A 19,242-nucleotide genomic window follows, 5' to 3' on the forward strand; every position below is an offset into this window, starting at 1 on the left:
TACTGTATATATATAACAAAATACAATAGTATTTTGTTATGTCTACTGGTCATGTGTGTTTGCACCATTCACTCGCACAAGCAGCTTTTTGCCATGAAGCTCTGTTCTTTCAACCCATTGGCTGGCAAAGCCGGCAGACTACCATGTGCAAGCATTGGGGTTTTATTGCCAAGGCTGGCAATTTGCCAGGTGTGAAATATTGGTTAAAAAAAGCTATTCGCAGATGGCACGACAGCCAGTATATCTTGGACAAGTTTAGAAATGTCAATATAAGTCACTAAATGTCCACTTCAAGGTTGGTTTAATTTTTGTTTTTGTTTTTAGCTTATATCTGTAGAATGTTAGCTCGTGCATTCTACTGGTGAAAAGATTCTCTATTGCTGTGCTTTGTTGGATTAAGAAATCCTCGACATTCTCTTTGATAGTGACGTCACACTCGGGTGATGATAATGAGTACTTGGGACAGTCTTCTGAAGACAGAAATGATCCATAAACAGTTTAGTGTACTACACATCCTGAAGCGCTGCTATGTTTCAAGCTTTTCAACCCAAAAGTGAATATGGCACACAATTAAGGTTCTGAACTGCAGAATGCTGCTTTGTATTGTAAATGAAACATTTTTTTTCACGTTTTTTCAGCGTTTATTACCATAGAACATTTTATAGTCAATGCGACGTAGAAGTTTGCAGAGTGCACATATGAGGCAAGAATAACCTGAACAGAGGGCCATGCAACATGCATATTATGTAGCTAATGGGTTAACAAGGTGACCATAGGAGCTAGTTGGTCATGCATTGTTGACATCTTGATGCACTGTTTTGAGAGGCAGTATGCAGTAAACAAAAACACATAAAAGTATACTTGTGTGTATCTGCTTGGTGTGCAGGCACACACAAGTCTGTTCTCTGTATGCACATCATATTGCACTGTTACAGGTATATAGCTAGCACCCATTTGGCTTTCTGTTGACACTGCAGAAGCATGGTGCTGACATAGAAACATTTCTCCTTGACAGCTGGCTAACGGGTTAGCCAACATCTGTGTTACAAACAACCTGTCAAACTGCACAAGCAGCTGTAGAAATTTGTCAATAGCAGGAATTTTACGTTACTCTGACCACTTTAGGCAATTCATATGAGTCACGAATAGTAGTGCTGGCCAATACGTGTGGTTTTGTTCTTTGTCTTGCAGAACTCCATAAGAAAAACAGTGGAAACCTTATTCTAGCTTGCAGTGCAGAGTGCGCTGCAGAGCACAGTACACTCTCTAAGCTACAGTAGGATTTCCATTGTGTACATTTCTTATACAGTGCTCCTCATTTTGAAGGCCACTCAGAGGCACTTTTGTTTTGTAATTTCTACCTACTGGCATGTTGCTGCAGTCAAAACTTCACTTCTTGTATCTGTCAACAGCCAAGTTGCCTGTGTTAAGCTCTCATTAAAATATACTGCCATATAGGCAACATCATCTTGATGTATTACTTTTATTTCATCAGGATCCAGTTTACATTCACGATCAAGGATATTGGAGCAGCTTTGATGCCACATTTGTTTCGGGAAGACAAGGATGGAGTAGCTTTGGAACATTATTTGCCTGTTGCTGCACTTTCTAGTAGTGAGCTGTGACTGACCACAGTTCATTGGAGCACTCGTTTCGTTTTGGTGGGCATGCTGATGCAGTCTTTTGGTTGTAATAGGGTTGTACTTGCTACAGCATTGCTCACTTTGTGCCCATGCCTCTAAACGGCTCAAGGGAGTCGTACTTCGACATATTGAACTTTTTGCCCTCATCGCCAGTATGTTGCAATCGCAGGGAAAGAATTAGGACAATGAAGCTAGTGTCCGATTAGTCACATAGCGCTGGCTCGACGGCCTTTTCAGGCGCGTCTCGCTGTATTACAGTCTCATCTGCTAGGAGGCGCTAAGGAATGGTTGCCAATCCCAGCAGGAAGTATCCTCATGTAAATACCTGGGATAGCCTGTATGTACTGGAAGGAAAAGCTTTCATGTGTGTTCGACTCACACGCACGTGCACACACACACACACAAATTTGCAGGTGTTTGGTGATTGAAATAGTATGATGGTGGTTTCTTGATAAATTGTGTCTGCTCTTGTTCCACTATTTTGCAGGTAAGGTCAAGCTCAGATGACATCAGTCTGTTAAAGAGGCAGCGTGAGGATTCGTTTCAGCAAATAGCAAAGCTCAAGAAGGACATGTTCACTCTAGAAGCACGGGCTAACGAAGGGATGAGAGAGGTACAGACTTTATTTGGTTCCCTTCCTCATGTTCATATTTCAGTTCATTCTGGTTCATGACGCCTGTTGTTGCTATGAGGAGTCATGATGGCACTGCATCATTTAAAAGTGCAAGTGCCACTGAAGGCAAAATTATTTCAGACTATGAACTCTGTTATGCTGTCTTGTAGCGTGAGAACTGTGTTTGCAACCTCAATTCATAATCCTGCACTTGATGCTCATCAAAGTGTAACACTTTGCGAACTTTGGCCGGTTGGTACATACTTAGGCAAAGTGTAAAAAAAAAAAAACATATTCTATTGTGCAATTCAGTTGAATTGTAATCCCTTATTGTTGCATTAATAAATATTGATTGATACCTGCAATGTGCATGGAGCCCTATGGACTTCGTCGCATTACGGCTGCAAAGTAACAATAATGAAGCAAGTCCAATAAAATTGGTATCTGAAAAGTTGGTCAGTTGTTGGTCAGTTAGTTCATAGCAGTGTATAACAATATATATTTTTTTTCTCTTAAGATGTCCCAGTAGACGTAGTTGACAGAATTGTGATGTCATTTCTATCTTTTAATGCTGAATTGCCATTCGTAAACTTGGGAGTTGTAAATTTGGTGTTATACATTTTAAAACATTTCTTATTTTTTCAGTTCTCGGTGGGAGGGGGCGGGGGGAAGGTTATGGCCCCGGGCCGGGCCCGGGTCTCGCCATAAAGTTTTGATCGGGCTCGGGCGGGCCGCCCAACGTAAAAACGGGCCCGGCCGGGCCCGGGCTGAAATCTGCTTCCATGAACTCCGGTCTTGTTTTGGTATATTCAGCGTGCAACAAGAGCTCATGCGCACAGAAAATTGCTTCTTTTCCCATGCATTTTTGTTTTCTCTTTATTCCACAACACAACAGCAACTTTATTGCTGGTTTGGGATTTAGCCTTGTGTGGCGCAATCTGGGTTAGAGTTCACACTGGGAAGCGGCAAGCGGGCGGAAAGGCACGGGAAAATCTTTTCCGCGCGTCCAAGGTTCACATTTGTTTTTACCGCCGCTGCCCCGAATGCGTACGTTTGTCGGCGTGGTGTCGCTCATTATCGCATTATTTCCGGGTTCATTCATTGGCCGGGCTGGGTAGACCTTCGGCAGTTTTTTCTCACACGGGCTCGGGCAGGTTGGTGCCAGCGTGATTATAGGTAGAGCAGTTTTTTCTCGGGCTCGGGCACAGCGTGTGCTTTTTGACCTGGGCCCAGGCCGGGCTCGGGTTTTTTGACGCGGGCCCAGGCCGGGCCCGGGCCAGGCTCGGGCTTTCTGGTGGTGTGAATGTAACATGCAGCGAGTTATTCTCGGGCGTCTCAACTCTGAAAAACATATATTTTTCGGTCTTGGGCCGGGTTCGGGCCGGGTTCGGGCCAGTTTCGAGCTGGGCTCGGGCCGGGCTCGGGCCTAAGGTAAAGGGGTGGCGGGCCGGGCCGGGCGGGTAACGTAGATTATTTCCGGGCCCGGGTATCGCCATAAATGTTTTGATCGGGCTCGGGCGGGCAGCCCAACATAAAAACGGGCCCGGGCCGGGCCCGGGCTGAAAAAAATCGGCCTGTGCAGTGCTCTAATCTGGGTTGTCTGTTGATGTCTTGTGCGAGCAAACAGCACCACACACTGCTGCCACACTGCCCGAGTAAATGCACACCAGTTACACTCAACCAACATGTGCAAAAATTTCTATTTCTCGGTATACTTCTCGGCAGAGTCTAAATCATTGGCTGTGGCTTTAAAGGTATAAAATTTTAGAGTAACATGATTTAATTTGTTTAGTGTGTGTGTATTGACTAGTTACTTCAAATTAGTTCTCACAGATCAATGCAAAAAGAGGATCTGGACATAGTTGCATAAGTGTTCATGTGCAGCTGGCCAATTTACTCTTTGTTTCTGGTCTCTTTCATGGGACCATCTTGTAGATAGTGTAGTCTAAACATCTGCGCCGATCCCGAAGGTAGATCTGGTACCGGTAGTACCACTCTTCCGGTTGGTGGTACATACCACTGGTGTTACTGTGCCATACTTCTGTGAGTGGTGGTATCAATACCAAAGCAGTCCTAGGTTTTTTGAATGATGTAGTACTACATGTAATTAGCCCGAGATATTCGTAGCACATCCTCTCGCCAGAGGATGCTGCTGCGATACTGTTTTGTATAGCACATGCCTCCAGGTCTTTATGTTTCAAGGGCTCTGTTTAGGCAATAGTGCTTCATGCCAATTTTCGCATCCGACATATTTTGTATATTGTAACATTTATTCGCAATGCATATTTAATGCTCATAGCACACATTAGTCATTGCCATAATCTTATTATATGTAGATTTTACGCACTTTAAAGCAACTATTTTTAGGCCCCCTTACAGCCACTTCATATCCACCACTTGTAATTCATCGCTCCAATTTGAACTCATTAACACTGGCCTGGCGCTCTTTGGCCATACTTGGCCCTTGCGCCACAAAACACTACATTCATCATTGTGGTATCAGTGGTACTGGGAGCATTCTCGCATTCTTCTCTCGTAACAGCTAGCATTCTGAGATGCTGTCGTTGATATGCTGCCCCTTGGTCAAAGATGCAGATGCTTTTGTTTGAGATGCTGCGGGCCTCAAAATAAATTCTATGGGTCGTACACCCATTCTCTCCCCCAATTGTCATTCATCACCGTCAACTAGACGTTGAAGGGCCTTCCAACATTTTAAAGTCTTTCAGCACAACTCTTCAACGTGTCGCAAAGTGTGCAATCACTGCACTTTCACTATGCTAGCATTCCTAAAGCTCTCAATTTCTGTACATTACGATCCACCTTTGGGTCACATGTCATATCTCTCAGGAGCAACAACAAATACAGTGGAATCTCGTTGATACGATCTTCATGGGAACCGGAAGATAATGCGTATCATTCTAAAATCGTATCATCCAATGTATCACCCAACCTAATCGTATTATCGGGAAAAGAAAAGAATGTATCATCCCGAAAAACGTATTACGAGGAATCGTATCAATGATGTTCCACTGTATATCACTTTGGCACTGCATCTGCATTTTCATAGCTGTGTAGGGGAGTAATCACCATGACCTACCAGTGATCCAGCCCACAGTGAATGTTGTGATAAAAAGAAATTGAACTTTTGAGTGCTATTATGTAATGATTGTTCCCAATTTTATTCTTTTTGCTCTTCATCACTGGTTTGCACGATGCTTAAAAGGCTGTACAAGGGAGTTCTCACATCCTTTGGAAGTCTCATACCCTTTTAAAACCTGGAAGTATAAGGTAGCTCTGACACCCTTCGGAAGTCGTTTGCCATTGCTTAGCCATTATATAAGGTGCAATTCTTTGCTTTTCTCAAGCCTTTCCAAACGCTTCAATGTTTCCAAGTTTAGTACTTCTGTAGTCTCCATTTAACCGATGCTTGTACGTGTAGACTGCATATACTGTGCCAACGCCAGCGTCCGGCTGCACATTCTGACGGCCTCTATTGCTGGCTTCACTTCACTGCATTGCTGGATGACTTCAAGTTTCCATCTTCCTGTGAACATTTTGTCTTGTTTAAATCGTCACATAGTGTGTGGCAGTGCTAATGAAAACTTGAGTTGCCCTGCATCTGTTTCTGTTGTCTAGGCATGTATCTTATCAGTACACAGGGGTTTCTCATCTGTATGAGTTAAAAAAACAAGCAAATGCAAACTTTTAACAACGAAGCTGTTTAAGCTGGAGGTAGTCCGGTGGAGTACGCAGAAAACTCCTCTGCCTGGCAATGACGTCACGGGCGTCGCCTAGCAACGGAGTGCCACCTCCTCACATACTACTACTTCGCCGAGCTGGGGGAGAGAGAGCTGAAGAGAGAGTGAAAGCCGAGTATAAAAAAAGAATCGCACAGAATAGCGGATGCAAGGTGGAGAGGAGGAGTGAGGCAGGTGGTAGTGGGAGGTGTAGAACTGCTGCCAACTCCGACCGAGTTACTCTGTGTTCGCGCCAAATACGCCCGGGGTAAGTGACTGCAGCCGATGCCTCTGGTGGCGGCTCGGCAGGTTTTGACCAGAAAACTGGACACTCGTCGCTTCCGAAAGATTGAAGTGAGAGCTAGGGAAGCTGAAACCAAGCGTCTTGCCTAACCTCCGCAGCAGCACCGCTCGCTCCTCCGCCGTAGCTCTGCCTAGCTTCTGCCCACAGCCGCACGGGGGCGAAGCTAGGCAATGACATCGCTCCAGAGTATATAGCTCCGCATCGCTTAGGTGCGGAGACACACTTTGCCTCGCGAGTTTGCGCCGAGCACATGGGTCGTCTGACGAAGATCGTCACGCCTGAAAAAGAGGAGGAGCGGCGTGAAAAGCGCTGCGCTGCCACTTGAGAGCGACTCCGAAGACTTTGCACTGATGCAGAATTTCCCCAGCACCTTCACCTAAAGCCTAGAAAAGCCAAGCTTATAGAAAGGCTAAGTTAAAGCTAAGAGAGAACTAAGGTAAAGCTAATGAAAAGGCCACGTTAAAGCTAACAGAAAACCAAGTTAAAGCTGAGAGAGAACCAAGTTAAAGTTGGGGAAGGGCTACCAGCTTCACTGTTTGCTCAGACTTTGCACCACTAGTGTGAAGCTGCCCCCATTTTTTCATGAGCTGCCCATTATGCAAGCTGCCCTGTGTTTTGTTTCACTTGTCTTTATTGCTGCCGGAAAGATGCCTGCATGTTCTTGTGCTTGTGTTTTTCTTGTGCACATGTTCAAGTTTGCTTGCATATTGCAATTTACAGCTGGAGCTGGAACATGCATTGCTAACGGGTGAGCTGACCGATGCTCAAGCTTGTCAGAAGTCAGATTTCGCTATCCTAGAAGAGATCCAAGAGGAAGAAAGACGACTCAGCCAGCAGGCCGAATTAGATCGTGAACAGGTAAGCTTGGGATTTACACCTCCAAAGTCTCGCAGCTGTTTGGCTTATTGTCTGCTTAAACTGACAGATAGCTTGCGTAAAAGTGTTCTTACATATATAAATATTAGTTGAAAGGGGAGAGGGGGTATTCACATGTGGCAGCTCCTATTAATTTTTAAAGCAGTTGTTCACTGGTACATGTACCATTGGTGGCAGTCATTTTCGTATATGTTTTGTATTTCTTTGAGGCCCTTTTGTTTAAGAATTTATCCATGCTTTCAGCTGTTGTTTATTATTAGCTAAGACATTGACCTGTGCGTGACTTTTTCAATTACCGAATGCATTAAAAAAAAATAACTACGTGAACTTTGCTGAGGTTCCATTGACTGACAGCTTTTCTAAGTAGGTGATCTAGTGAAATGATCATTGTCTTTCGATGTCAAAGACCTTTACGAGCTTTTACAAATGGGGGATGACTGCATTGAAAAAGTGAGCATTTTATTTATCTGGCCCTTCAGTGTTGGTATGACAAATGAACAGAATGTGCACTGGAATTAAATTAGAATGACACAGCTTTTTGATTCCAGAAGCAGCTCATGCCAGTCCGAAACAGTTTAGAAGGCATTACGGTAATTAAAAAATTAGATTATGAGCTTTTACGTGCCAAAATCCGATTATGACTCCGGAATAATTTAGACCACCTGGGGTTCTTTAACGTGCACCTAAATTTAAGTACATGGGTGTTTTCACATTTCGCCCCCATCGAAATGCGGCCGCCGTGGCTGGGATTTGATCCCTGCGACCTCGTGCTTAGCAGCCCAGCACTATAGCCATTAAGCAGCCTCGGCAGGTGGCATTACGGTAATGCTCAGGGAGCTCTTAATGGAAAAGTCTGCAAAACATTTTCAAAATCAGATTCTCCCACCTGACTAATGGGAATTAACTACGTCCAGCCGACTGAGCTTAGAAAAAAACAGTGGCTTGAATTTATTCACTATGTCACGCCCATAAACTATTCCTTGACCCCTCTTCATATTTGTTGCAGTTATCAGCTATACTTGTTTATCACTGCAGCCGGGATGTGATAACACTGTATTTTGCATGAGCAAACTCATCCCAAGTGTTCTTGCAGCCGGGATGTGATAACACTGTATTTTGCATGAGCAAACTCATCCCAAATTTCCTTGCTGTAGCATAACGACTTTGTTGGAGCGAGTCAAGGAGCTGATCTCACAGTGGCAATTTTCTGTTCTTCATTGTATGTTCCTTCATTGTTCACGTGCTTTCATACAATGGTATGTGTTGCCCTTCTTACTTGGACCGTGTGGCCGCAGTAATCAATCAATAAAAATTAAAAATGCAGCTTATAATGTAATTGTATGCATGAAGGTTACGACAAGTGAACTTATTGATTGTTGTCCTAAGTAGAAAAGTTGATTGTCCTGCATATCTGAAAATTGGCAGGAATGCTGGGAGCGCTGTATTGCTGCGCAAGGAGACTATTTCAAAGGTGACAGTGTTTGAACGCACATAAATAAAGGATTTTCTTCGACACAGAGCCAGGCTCGAGCCTTTTTGATACCACCTCATATATAGTTGCATGTGAGATACTATAATTTGTTATTATTCGTGTCGGAGCCCTCATGTTTTGCTCATTAGCCCATCATCACACTTTGTTTAATATGTTTTTGCGGCCTTCTGATGTTCATTTGAATGTTCATTTTGGCACCTGCTTCATCATTTACAGTAACATCTCATTAATATGTAGTTATCAAGGAACGTGAATCAGGTACGCACTAAGCGGTGTGCTATCAACTGACAATGGCAGATGAGTGGCTATAGACTTACTGGCCAGAAAAGAACATGCGTCTAATTCTCACTGAACACACACGGAGACAAGTTCTATTTGCGAGCAGGCAGCAAAAATCACAGGCTTTTATGCCTGTGATTTCACTTGCCGCAGTGACGGCCTTGCATCAACGACGGCATGCCCCAACTCAGCAAGACTGTGAGCCAGTTTCTCTATCAGGCCCCACTTCTCTGTGAATGCCCTCATGACGGAAACGCTTGCGTCGCGTCGGATACGGAAGGGCCATCATCCACTGCCACATTACTGTCGTGGACGGCATGAAAGCACCAGAAGCTATGCGAGCAAGAAACACGTCATGGCCACTATGTTTTAGCATCACTATCGGTGGCAATTGCAGTCCGTGAAATGTGCATGCCCTGCAATTTCACTATCTATGGTCCATATTGCCGATTCAGTGCTTGTACGTGCCGGAAAATGAATACTACGCACTAACTGTTTGGCGTGCGGTAAGTGACTACGGCTCAAGCGGTCAGCCAATCCATTAAGTTCAGTGGCGGCAGGGTGAGAGATTCATCATACTATATATATTCAGACTATATTTAAACCGAAATGACTTATTAAACGGGTGTCTATTAACGAGGTTTTACTGTATTTCTGAACTGCTTCATGTGATTGCTCCTTATGCAAGCACTGTGCAGTCGTGTGCTAGAAACAGCCCAATGTTGCCCAATTTTTAAATGTGCACCATTAGAAGATGCTAGCATTTGGTGGAACAGCACATCCAAATTGAGTCTGTCATCCAGAGTGGCTGACGTATAAATGGGACGGTGTGCAGGAGCACCTGCAGCTGGAGGTGTCGCGCGGCCGCATCGAGCAGTGGGAGCAGCTGACGCAGGAGCTGCGCGAGGTGCTCGAAGAAGCCGGGTCCCTGTCCCGCCGGCCCGAGCTGGAGGAGCGCTACCGGCGCGAGCTCGAGGGGCTTGACGGCGAAAGGAGGGCCTTTGAGGACCTCGAGTTCCGCCAGCTTGAGCGCCAGGCGCGCCGCGAGGAGGAGCGCGAGGCACTCGTGGCACGTGCCGACCGTGTACGTCAAAACCTGCGTGACCGGCAGGTAAGAGTGGGATGCACAGGCGAGCTTCATGGTCTGGCATATGTGGCCAGGGGTGCAAGTGCATGTGGAATAGTGCAGCACACCATTTACATAATTCAAGAATAAAAACCGCAATCAGAATAGGCTAGTCTCTCTCTTTATGTCTACTCTAACTTAATGCCACCAAGTGTTTGCCTAACAGCAGAGCCGTAAAATCTAGAGGAACCCTGAGGGATGGAAAGCATTTCTTCCATTGATCAGGTGTGTCTTTTAATGAGAAAATGTCATTTTCATGCGAGTCCGAAACATTAAAACCATTAAAAGTTTAGGCCTTAATAAATAAAACTAAATATCCGCAGAGTGCAGTGATTCCTCTTGCTCCGAACTTGTTTACTGTGACAGCGGTTACTCTGCCTACTCCCCCAAATCCCCCCAACTTTGCTTAAAAATTCCTGAAACCCTGTGTAGACTCCCAAACTGTGTGCAACGATGGCACGACAGTGGCAGGCACGATCAGTGTGGCCATGCAGCCTGACAGCAGCATCACAAGGATGACAGTAGCGTAATGGCGGCATTGACTGATATCTAAGACAGTGAATAACTCTTTTCACGAGAAGAACACTTTATATGACTACTACGCTAAAAGCTGCACAGCAAAAGATTGCTGCATTGTGCACCAGCTAAGCTTCTTGTGTGTGTGTGTATATTCTCCCTTTTGTTTCTGAAATGTATGTGCATATGCCAATGATCTCAGTCTGTATTGCTCCTGGTTCCAATTGCACATTGCCACAGTGGCGTGAGCTTGATGCCAAGTGCTCGCAGTGGGCAACATTTGATTTTTCTTCACCATACAGCAAGCTTGAGGGTGAAGGAGGAGGCATGAGAACAACGATTGCGTAAAATAACGACAACCACCACCGAGTAGGCCGCTGTGTAACAAGGCAGACTGATAGAGGGAAGCCACTCACAGGCTCTTGAAGGGCCCTTCATTATGTTTGGTGATTTAAAAAGGACAAACGCAGAGCACAGATTAAGCAATAAAAATTGTGTATGCAGTGTATTACACCAGTGTATGCTTCAAAAGTAGCTAAATATTCATATGATGACCCCCACAGCTTTCTTCTCGGAGGAGCCACACTCCCCACCACGAAGATGACATTGTCACAGCTGTTGCCCTTGCATCACTTGTATTACCTGCAGCATACAATATAAGCAGCAATGCGAATTACAGGAATTCTGTGCAACATAGAGTGCACTAGTGCCACCACTTGAGATATGCCATGCAGCAACAAAATAAGGAAGAGGGGGGGGGGGGGGAGGATTCTGGGAGGACTGAGATTATGGCCTCATGGTGCCAGAGTGGAGCCCTCGGCTCCGCTCTGGTTGAAGGACGGGGAGAAATGTCACTTGCATGCGCTGGTTGAGGCAATGGGAGAGAGCTGCAAAGGGGATAACTGGCTACCTCTTATGATTGCTTCAGAGCATACCATTTATTTCCGTCTTCGCTATTACTGAACCTTCTTTAAGAATCCTTGTGGCAGAACACTTGCTGGATGGCAGTTTAGAACTTCTAGTGCATAACTAGAATTTCCAATGGGGCCTGGTGACGAGGCATTTAACTGCTGCTGCAGTAGAACAGGATAGGCGTTGGTGAACATGGTTGCTTTTGCTTATCGGCTCTTGCTTACTGTTTCGTCTTTGTGTTCAGTGAGATAAATTCCGGGGAGTCCTCGCTTTTTCAAAACTTCTTAGTAGTATTTGTTTGCAACTGTAGCTGCATCATGAGGAATGAAATAGTGGAGAAATGCATTAATAAGTTCAGCAGCGAATTTCGGATTTCACGAGCTGTAAGCAGTTTTACTAGACCTTATCTAAACAAATTTAAGCTTATCTCATTATATTGTTTTTTATGCCACTACAGGAGCTGGTGTTTCATCACAGTGTGTTAAACATGCACATGTTGGTAACTCAGTATGAAGACTTATTTATTGATGCATTAAATTTATTCGTTACCTACATTTCGCCCGAGGCTATTAAAGTATGGGAGAGTCAACAACTAAACATTCATGTTTTCAACACATGTTCATATTGTGTTTTGAATTGTCTGCCTTTGTTTCTTTTTTCCCGCAGTTGAGAATTCGCGAGCTCTTGGAGCAGCAGAAGACGGTGCAAATGCAAATCGAACAGGAGCAGTCCAGCTCCGAGATTGAGAAAAAGCTTGTACAAACTCAGTTGCAGCAGGTAATTTCTCTATTCTGATTTCTCCATTCATGCATAGTCTTTATCAAAAGCAGAAGGGTTGCATTGCCTGCAACTGCCAGGCTCACTACAGGCTGATTAAAGGAGCTCCTTCTCTGGTGTGCCATAAGTTCATCATGGGGAATGAAAGTAAGTGTTGTACTCATAATCCAGAGGTCTGAAGTGTCAGGAGCGCCACGGGAACCGCAGCACATAGTCGCAAGCATAAAATTGTGTCGCCACCTGCCGGCAGCAGCAGAAAGCAGCCAGTCAGGGAGGTTTGCCACGTGTTGCCCGCTCCTGAAACACTCGGCAAACCTCCCTGACCGGCAGCTTGGTGGCGACACAATTTTATGCTTGCAACATCACGGCAGCAGCTCGCATCCCCATAGTGAAGACAAATTTGTACTTTTTTCTTAAAAACCAGGCAGTTAACTGTGGCAAGTGTTATACTAAACGAAGTCGACTCCAAAATGTGATGTTTGCAAAATGTGAGCACGAACAGTGCAGCGGTGAGGAGCGCAAAATATTTTTTCAAACACGTGCAGCGAAATATGCAGGACCCTGTATGGTGAAAGCCTGGAGTAGCCTACATACTTTTGAAAAAGGCTGTACATAGTATTTCAAGGCCCCTTGTGGGGCATTGCAGAGGACGGGTGGGAGAGTGAAAAATAATATTGATGCGCACAATGTTCACAGTCTATAACAAAAAGAAAAAAAAAAAAACTAAGTCGCAGTTTCGCCCGAAAGGCGAAGCATTGATTGCAATAGCAAATTATTCGACAGCTATACGAAGTAAGGTTAATAGTTTTATCAGCTGCATAAACTGCTGTAAACATTCGCTTACTAACTAAATTAACAAGCACACTGTCAAGCGTGCCCAGGCAAACACGAAAGATCTCACTCAATGACTGCGGACACTCACTGTCAGAATGCTGGCGTGAAGAAGAGCGGCAGTAGCAACAAGTAAATTTCCATTCGTGCTGCCTCTCGCTTCAAAGCAAACTAGGTGCGCAAGAATACAGCGCAAATGAAGCTATCAGCTATCTCGTGTAGCCTAGCCTTCGAACCCACCGCAGATTAACTCCAAGACAAGGCACGTACGGCAGCAGTCAGCTGCTGCATCTGGAGAAGCAGAGGTGCTGCGCACTAACCTGGCCCAGATTGCAGAGGCATTTTTCTTTTTTGACTTATATTGTGTGGTGTATTCTAAATGAACAGCACAAGTACGTTTTTACTCGCATTATGAATGCAGTTTTTTTTCTAAAAAAGTATGCGCTAAATTGGGGTTCCGCTCATTATGCAGGGTAAAATTTTGAGCGATTTTTTTTCCTCAGCCACCTCTAAAAAAGTTGCGGTTTCGCCCGATAGGCAAACCATTGATTGCAATACCAAATGCCTAGACAGCTACACGAAGTATAGATAATAGTTTTATTGGCTGTATAAGCTTGCAAATATTCGCTAACTATGTAAATTAACAAGCAGTGGTGCCGGCACGCACAGCCAACATGAACACATCGAACTCGATGACCGCGGACACTCGCTGTCGCAGCGTTGGACGTGAGGAAGCGTAGCAGCAACAGTGAGTGAAGTGACCTTCATACTGTGTATCGCTTGAACGCAAACTGAGTGGCGAGAGTGGAGCACACACAAAGGTAGAAGCCACTGTTGCTACCTAGACTCAGCCCCCGACGCAGGTTCACTTTCAAGATAGGGCGGCTGCACAATTCGCAGTTGCGCGCGCCACCCCCCTTCCTCCCCTTCCCCCGGCGCCATGCGTGTGACTGGAATACGGCGCGTTTCCTCCCCACTTTCCTCCCTCGAATGCGGGAGTTTGAGGTGCAATCGTCGGCGCCGACGATAAAAATGCGCCTGGAGTGTCCATATGATTGCTATCGCAATAAAAGTAGGCAGACCCACGGTCCGATTTGGTGTTCGATTCGGTGTCCGATTCGGTGTCCGATTCGGTGTCCGATTCGGTGTCCGATTCGGTATCCGATTCGGTGTCCGATACAATTGTACCCGCCATACGCCATATCAAATGCCGAATCGTACTGCGTCTCTCCTACTTCATGGCAGCAAATTCAGGTTGCACTCATTATGCGAGGAAAAGAAAGAAACACACTTCTTGATTGGAAAAGGGTGGGGGGGGGGGGGTGCGTTATTAAAGCGAGTGCGTTCATTATGCGAGTAAATACGGTAAATGTGAGCAGACCAACTTACGATGCTTGTGTGTTGCCTTCCCCTACTGTCTTAGGAACAACGGAGGCTGGAACTCTTGGACCAGCAGCTGAGGAATGCTACTCGCACCCCACAGCACATCTCTTTGGACTCCAGTGATGACAGTAGCTCTTCCGATACAGAAATGGTAATGGAATTCCTGGTATTGCCAGTCACCACTACTACGGTGCAGGAGTAGGAGCCTAGTTATGTTTTTGTTCATAAAACCGTAATAGAAAGTTTCACTTCTAGTGTAACAGCTCTATATAGAGGCATATTTTTGTACAGCAGAACCTTAATGACACAAATCTCTGAGGGCTACAAAATACATTTGCTTCATCCAAAATTGACACCACCCATAAATCAAATAACCTACTACCCTTAGACAATATGTGACCAAAATATGTATGCAAAATCTTAAAACTTGTATGCTCATCATGTTACACATTTAATGCAGGGCTACTTCAGTGTTCCAAAATTGAGGCTCTAAAATTTTAATTCGCTGATTTTACTATATCTTGGCACTTCATAAAACATATGGGCAAAGGCTAAGAACAGCGCAGACGACAATTACAAGGACGGTACATTAAAACTACCTGACTGTGAGCTATTAATTTTATTTGTCGTATACAGTAGAACCTCGTTGATACAGTCTCGTTTCGGTAGTTTCCTGGTGCCAGCGTTCGCGAATGAGAACACAAATGACCCAATACAGTTATGCTTCTTTTTAAAGCAAAGCTTTATATGGCTAGGCGAAATCGCCTGTGTGCAGAAAACTATCATCATCAGCATTGGCTCGAGTGTCGACGTCGTCTTCCGCAGCTGGCTCGTCGGCGCCCCTCGGTTTGCGCTCGTGCCACTGCTCCCGCGTTCGTCGTCGTCTTCTTCCACAGCTGGCTGTGTTGTCGCTCATCATTCCGGCATAGAATTTCACTTCTCTTTTGAGGTCGTAATGGGGAGGCCGCATTTACGGGTATGAGCCATTGCTTAAGGGGTATGAGCCATTGATTGTCTTACGTAATGGACAGATTTAATTTTGAAGAAATTTCATGGAAATCCATTCAGAATAATTGCGCTCAGGAAAGGGCTCATTGTCGACGTGCCGATTCTAGCGTGAGGGCTTTCAAAGCCTAGGCGAAACTTCAGCGAAGAGCCGCGGACCCAGAGTTGAGAGAGTGCAGGCGTTGCGAATTTCGCTCTGGCAGCATTGTATTCTGGAGTTGCCCGCCAGCTCGATTTCGTTTGGGTTTTTCATCGCAGTCTTAAAATATTATGCAACAGAAAAGAGGACAATGTGTCTCTCTCGCTGCCCAGTCTCTACCAGCTCGACGCACGTCGGCATCTTGTGCTGCAATAATTCGCGCAGTGCTTCATGTTACAAGATATCATCTACAGTGCAGTCTACCAAATTTTTCGGTGACATTGGATTGTACATTTTTTAGTTTAGTACGTTTTGCTCGTGTTTTTTTTTCAAAAACATATGCAGAAGGTTCTACTGTATTTGCTTGGCTATTTCTGATTGCTTGTTAGCACTGCGAGTTTTGTGAAAGGTCCAGCGCTAGTTTTTTTGTTTAACCTGTGCTTGGTGGTTGAGCTAGAACTATTAAAAATATATCTAATCTCGCATTGATAGTAGGTCTCTTTAAACATGATGGGAGGCACAGTTTTCAGTTTGCACATAACCTGAAAAAAAAAAAAAAGAATACAGAATTCTGTTAGCTACAATAAGATCCTTTGCAGTGCCATATTATTAATTGTCACATTTGAATGACTACAACATTACCCACAAATAAAGTGCCCGGGCTTCCATGACATGCAAATTGCTGAACACATTTGACTGCCTGATGCAGGCAGCTTTGTGTAAAAGCATAGAAACAGGGCTTACATTGAGAAAACTCTTATGTAAGTGCCGTCAATTATTGGCTATCACTGTGATCTTAGTGTTGCTATAATACTTGTAGCAATCATAAATGGTGGCCACCTGAACTTTGGCCAATGAGGAAATGCTGTTATCTATTTTAGTGTGGGCAAGTTTACATTAAAGTGTTAAGTAATTGGCTGGGATTCAACATGCAATGCTGGAATCTGAGCTTCTAAATAATAAAATTAAAGCTGATGCATCTTTATACCATTTCAGTTTGCTATGCTCAGTGGAAGGGCTTCTCATCGTTGTGCCGCAGTTTTTTGTCCTGCGATTGAAGTGCCCCGTGATTGGGCAGCCAAAAGTGCCTTAAGCAAAAGGTTGTTATAGTGGCGTGCCAACTGCATTAATAGTATAATTGCATTAATGTTATTGCTTCTCTCAAAACTGCTGTAAAGTGAAATGAAAGAGGCACAAAATGTAAGCAGATTGAACTGATAGCAATTATTATCTCGTGTTTGAATCTTGTCATTTCAGGGCTCTACACTGAAAATAGGGAGCCAGAGCCCTTGGAACCAGAACATCCTGCTCCAAGTCCCAGATGCCACAGGTAAATACTTTTTTATACTGTCTTGATTATGATTTGCACTTGCTCTTAGAATAGGAATTTTGTTGAATAAAGCTTTTTCCCTCTCTGTCTCTCTTTTACAATGACATGCCTAGCACTCATAAGTGATTGCTATGATTTATTCACATATGAAGTAAGTATAAATATATCGACATTGACATTGTCTCCTTTAATCTTGTAATCGGTGCCTTTATAAGCAGGTTGCAGTTCTTATTTTTCTGGAGGCATTGTATGAGGCAAAAGAGTGCCTCCCTGCGGCACATAAGTATCGCGAGACAATAGTACATTCTGAAATAGTGGAATTGTGCTTACTATTACCTCCCTCTATTTAAATATCAATTGGGTCTGTGTACCTTTTCCTTAGCCTTCGGCCAATTGTTGCCAAAAAAGTCGCATGCATTGGTACTAATTTACCTAAGGAAGATTAGGAGTGGCATGTGGTTGCCAATAACAGCATTGATACTAGATGCTTTCATCAACATTGGTTTGGAAAAGTTTTATGAGGACCCTAGCAGAAAAAGTCTTAATAGGAAAACAATAGTTTATCCTCCTGAGACACTTTGTACAATACATCGCACATTACCATCAACTTTTTTTCGAAATTCACTCAGAAGCGATTATGCAAAATATTCATTCTGGGTATGAAGTACGGTGCATGTGTATCTGTAAAGAAGTGGTTTACTCATATTCTTGTCCCCATCCACTTTCGAGAAATTTTCCACTAAATTGATCTAGACCTCTGTGTCGTCCCAGATGGCTGAAAGCAACCTTGAGGTGTGTTTCGAAATCACTGAGATTCTGTGAAAATACCAGACACAACAGCAACATGGGAATGTACTACACATAGTTCCATCTTCATCTCTGCGTTTATGCAATGAAATGCAGTTTTTACCATAGCAAACATGAGGAGATTATTGCGATTTTTACTGTTTCACGTACATGGAGACGCAGCTTTTGGCATCTAGCGGGGGTGTCTAAATTTAAAAAAATTGTTTTTCAAGTTCGTAACATAACAGTAGACAATAAAAACCACCTTGAAGAGTGATTATGTCCCATAGTTGTGTTCTGGTCTCGGGAGGCTATATCAGATTATTGAACAGATTGGTCCTAAGGTGTATTCGTGCTATAGGTGTACTAGTCCTATAGACGTATTTGTGCAATTGGCCTAATAATCTTGTAGGCATATTGTTCCAATGGGCTATTGGCCTGCTATTGTAGGGGTGACAGTACAACACCACACATTCTAGCGCAATACGAACATTTACATCAGGATAAAGCATATTTATACTTTGGAGGACTATGACAAAATTAGGTTAGAAATCATACCATATTTACACTATTATAATATGAGTTTTTTTTCGTAAATAATATTTTTTTCCCCTCTTTTTTTCTTTTGGCCCCTCCACTATTGCTGCCCTTAAAAGTCCTGAGCTCCCATTATAATCGTAATACAAATTTCTTTTTATTTTCTTAAGGGCGCAAACTCTCCCCTCGCGTTATTTTCGCAGTCGCGTTATACTCGTGCAGATACGGTATGCAGGCATGAAATAGCTTCAGGTGTGTCCACAGAGACAGTCAAAAATAATAGGCTGCGCAACGCTCGGACAGCGAAGCTGGCCGATTTATATCGAGCGGCTAGCCTCCAACACGTTCGGCGTAGGCAAGCATCAGCGTTCTTGGCACTGTATCAAACTTGGCTAGCCTGCCTGCGTTTGTGGCATGCAAGGAGCGCTGTTGCTCGTAGGCGCCGACGCGTCCAGCGCTAGTCTCGCGAAATGTCGCGAAAGGGAAGGTACCTCCGAAAATGATCGCTCGAGATACCTTCCTACATGCCTAGTTAAGTTAAACCAAGTTAAGACCTGGCAGCAACCAAGTTAATACCTACTAGTAGCAGCCAGTAAGCTTCGCTGTGCCTAAGCTTTGCGTGACTGAGTGCAAACTTGTTTTTCTCCTGGCTCAGCGCACCGCAGAGAGAAGAGAGACGGGGATTGGGAAGGGAGGGAGCTGGCTAGGAGGAGACCGCGGCGCATGCGCCACGCCGTCCTCCTCCACCCTCCTGGTTGCCATGGCGTCGGAGTGGCAGTTTCTTGATCCGAACCACAAATTACGGCTGGCTTAAATAGCTTCACTGTTAAAAAAAGCGCACAGCTGTCATGACCCACAGAAACTATTAGTAGCCTCCTTTGTGTCAAGGCACCGTGTCTACCTTCATAAAAGTCATGTAAACATATTGCCTGTCACAACATTCAATATATAATATA

General features: G+C 44.3%; 1 protein-coding gene across 2 annotated transcripts in view; it reads left to right on the forward strand.

Moving 5' to 3' along the window:
- The window catches only part of LOC119456364 (pleckstrin homology-like domain family B member 1), a 489,108-nt gene that overhangs the window by 107,080 nt on the left and 362,786 nt on the right, over positions 1–19,242 (forward strand). For both annotated transcript variants that reach the window (XM_037718081.2, XM_037718082.2), the window contains exons 10-15: positions 2,131–2,256; positions 7,018–7,155; positions 9,780–10,055; positions 12,165–12,275; positions 14,530–14,640; positions 16,891–16,963. In XM_037718081.2, coding sequence (XP_037574009.1) covers positions 2,131–2,256; positions 7,018–7,155; positions 9,780–10,055; positions 12,165–12,275; positions 14,530–14,640; positions 16,891–16,963 — 835 coding nt within the window. The remainder of the gene's footprint in view (positions 1–2,130; positions 2,257–7,017; positions 7,156–9,779; positions 10,056–12,164; positions 12,276–14,529; positions 14,641–16,890; positions 16,964–19,242) is intronic.

Source organism: Dermacentor silvarum, chromosome 6, assembly GCF_013339745.2.
Source record: "Dermacentor silvarum isolate Dsil-2018 chromosome 6, BIME_Dsil_1.4, whole genome shotgun sequence".
Lineage (NCBI taxonomy): Eukaryota > Metazoa > Arthropoda > Arachnida > Ixodida > Ixodidae > Dermacentor > Dermacentor silvarum.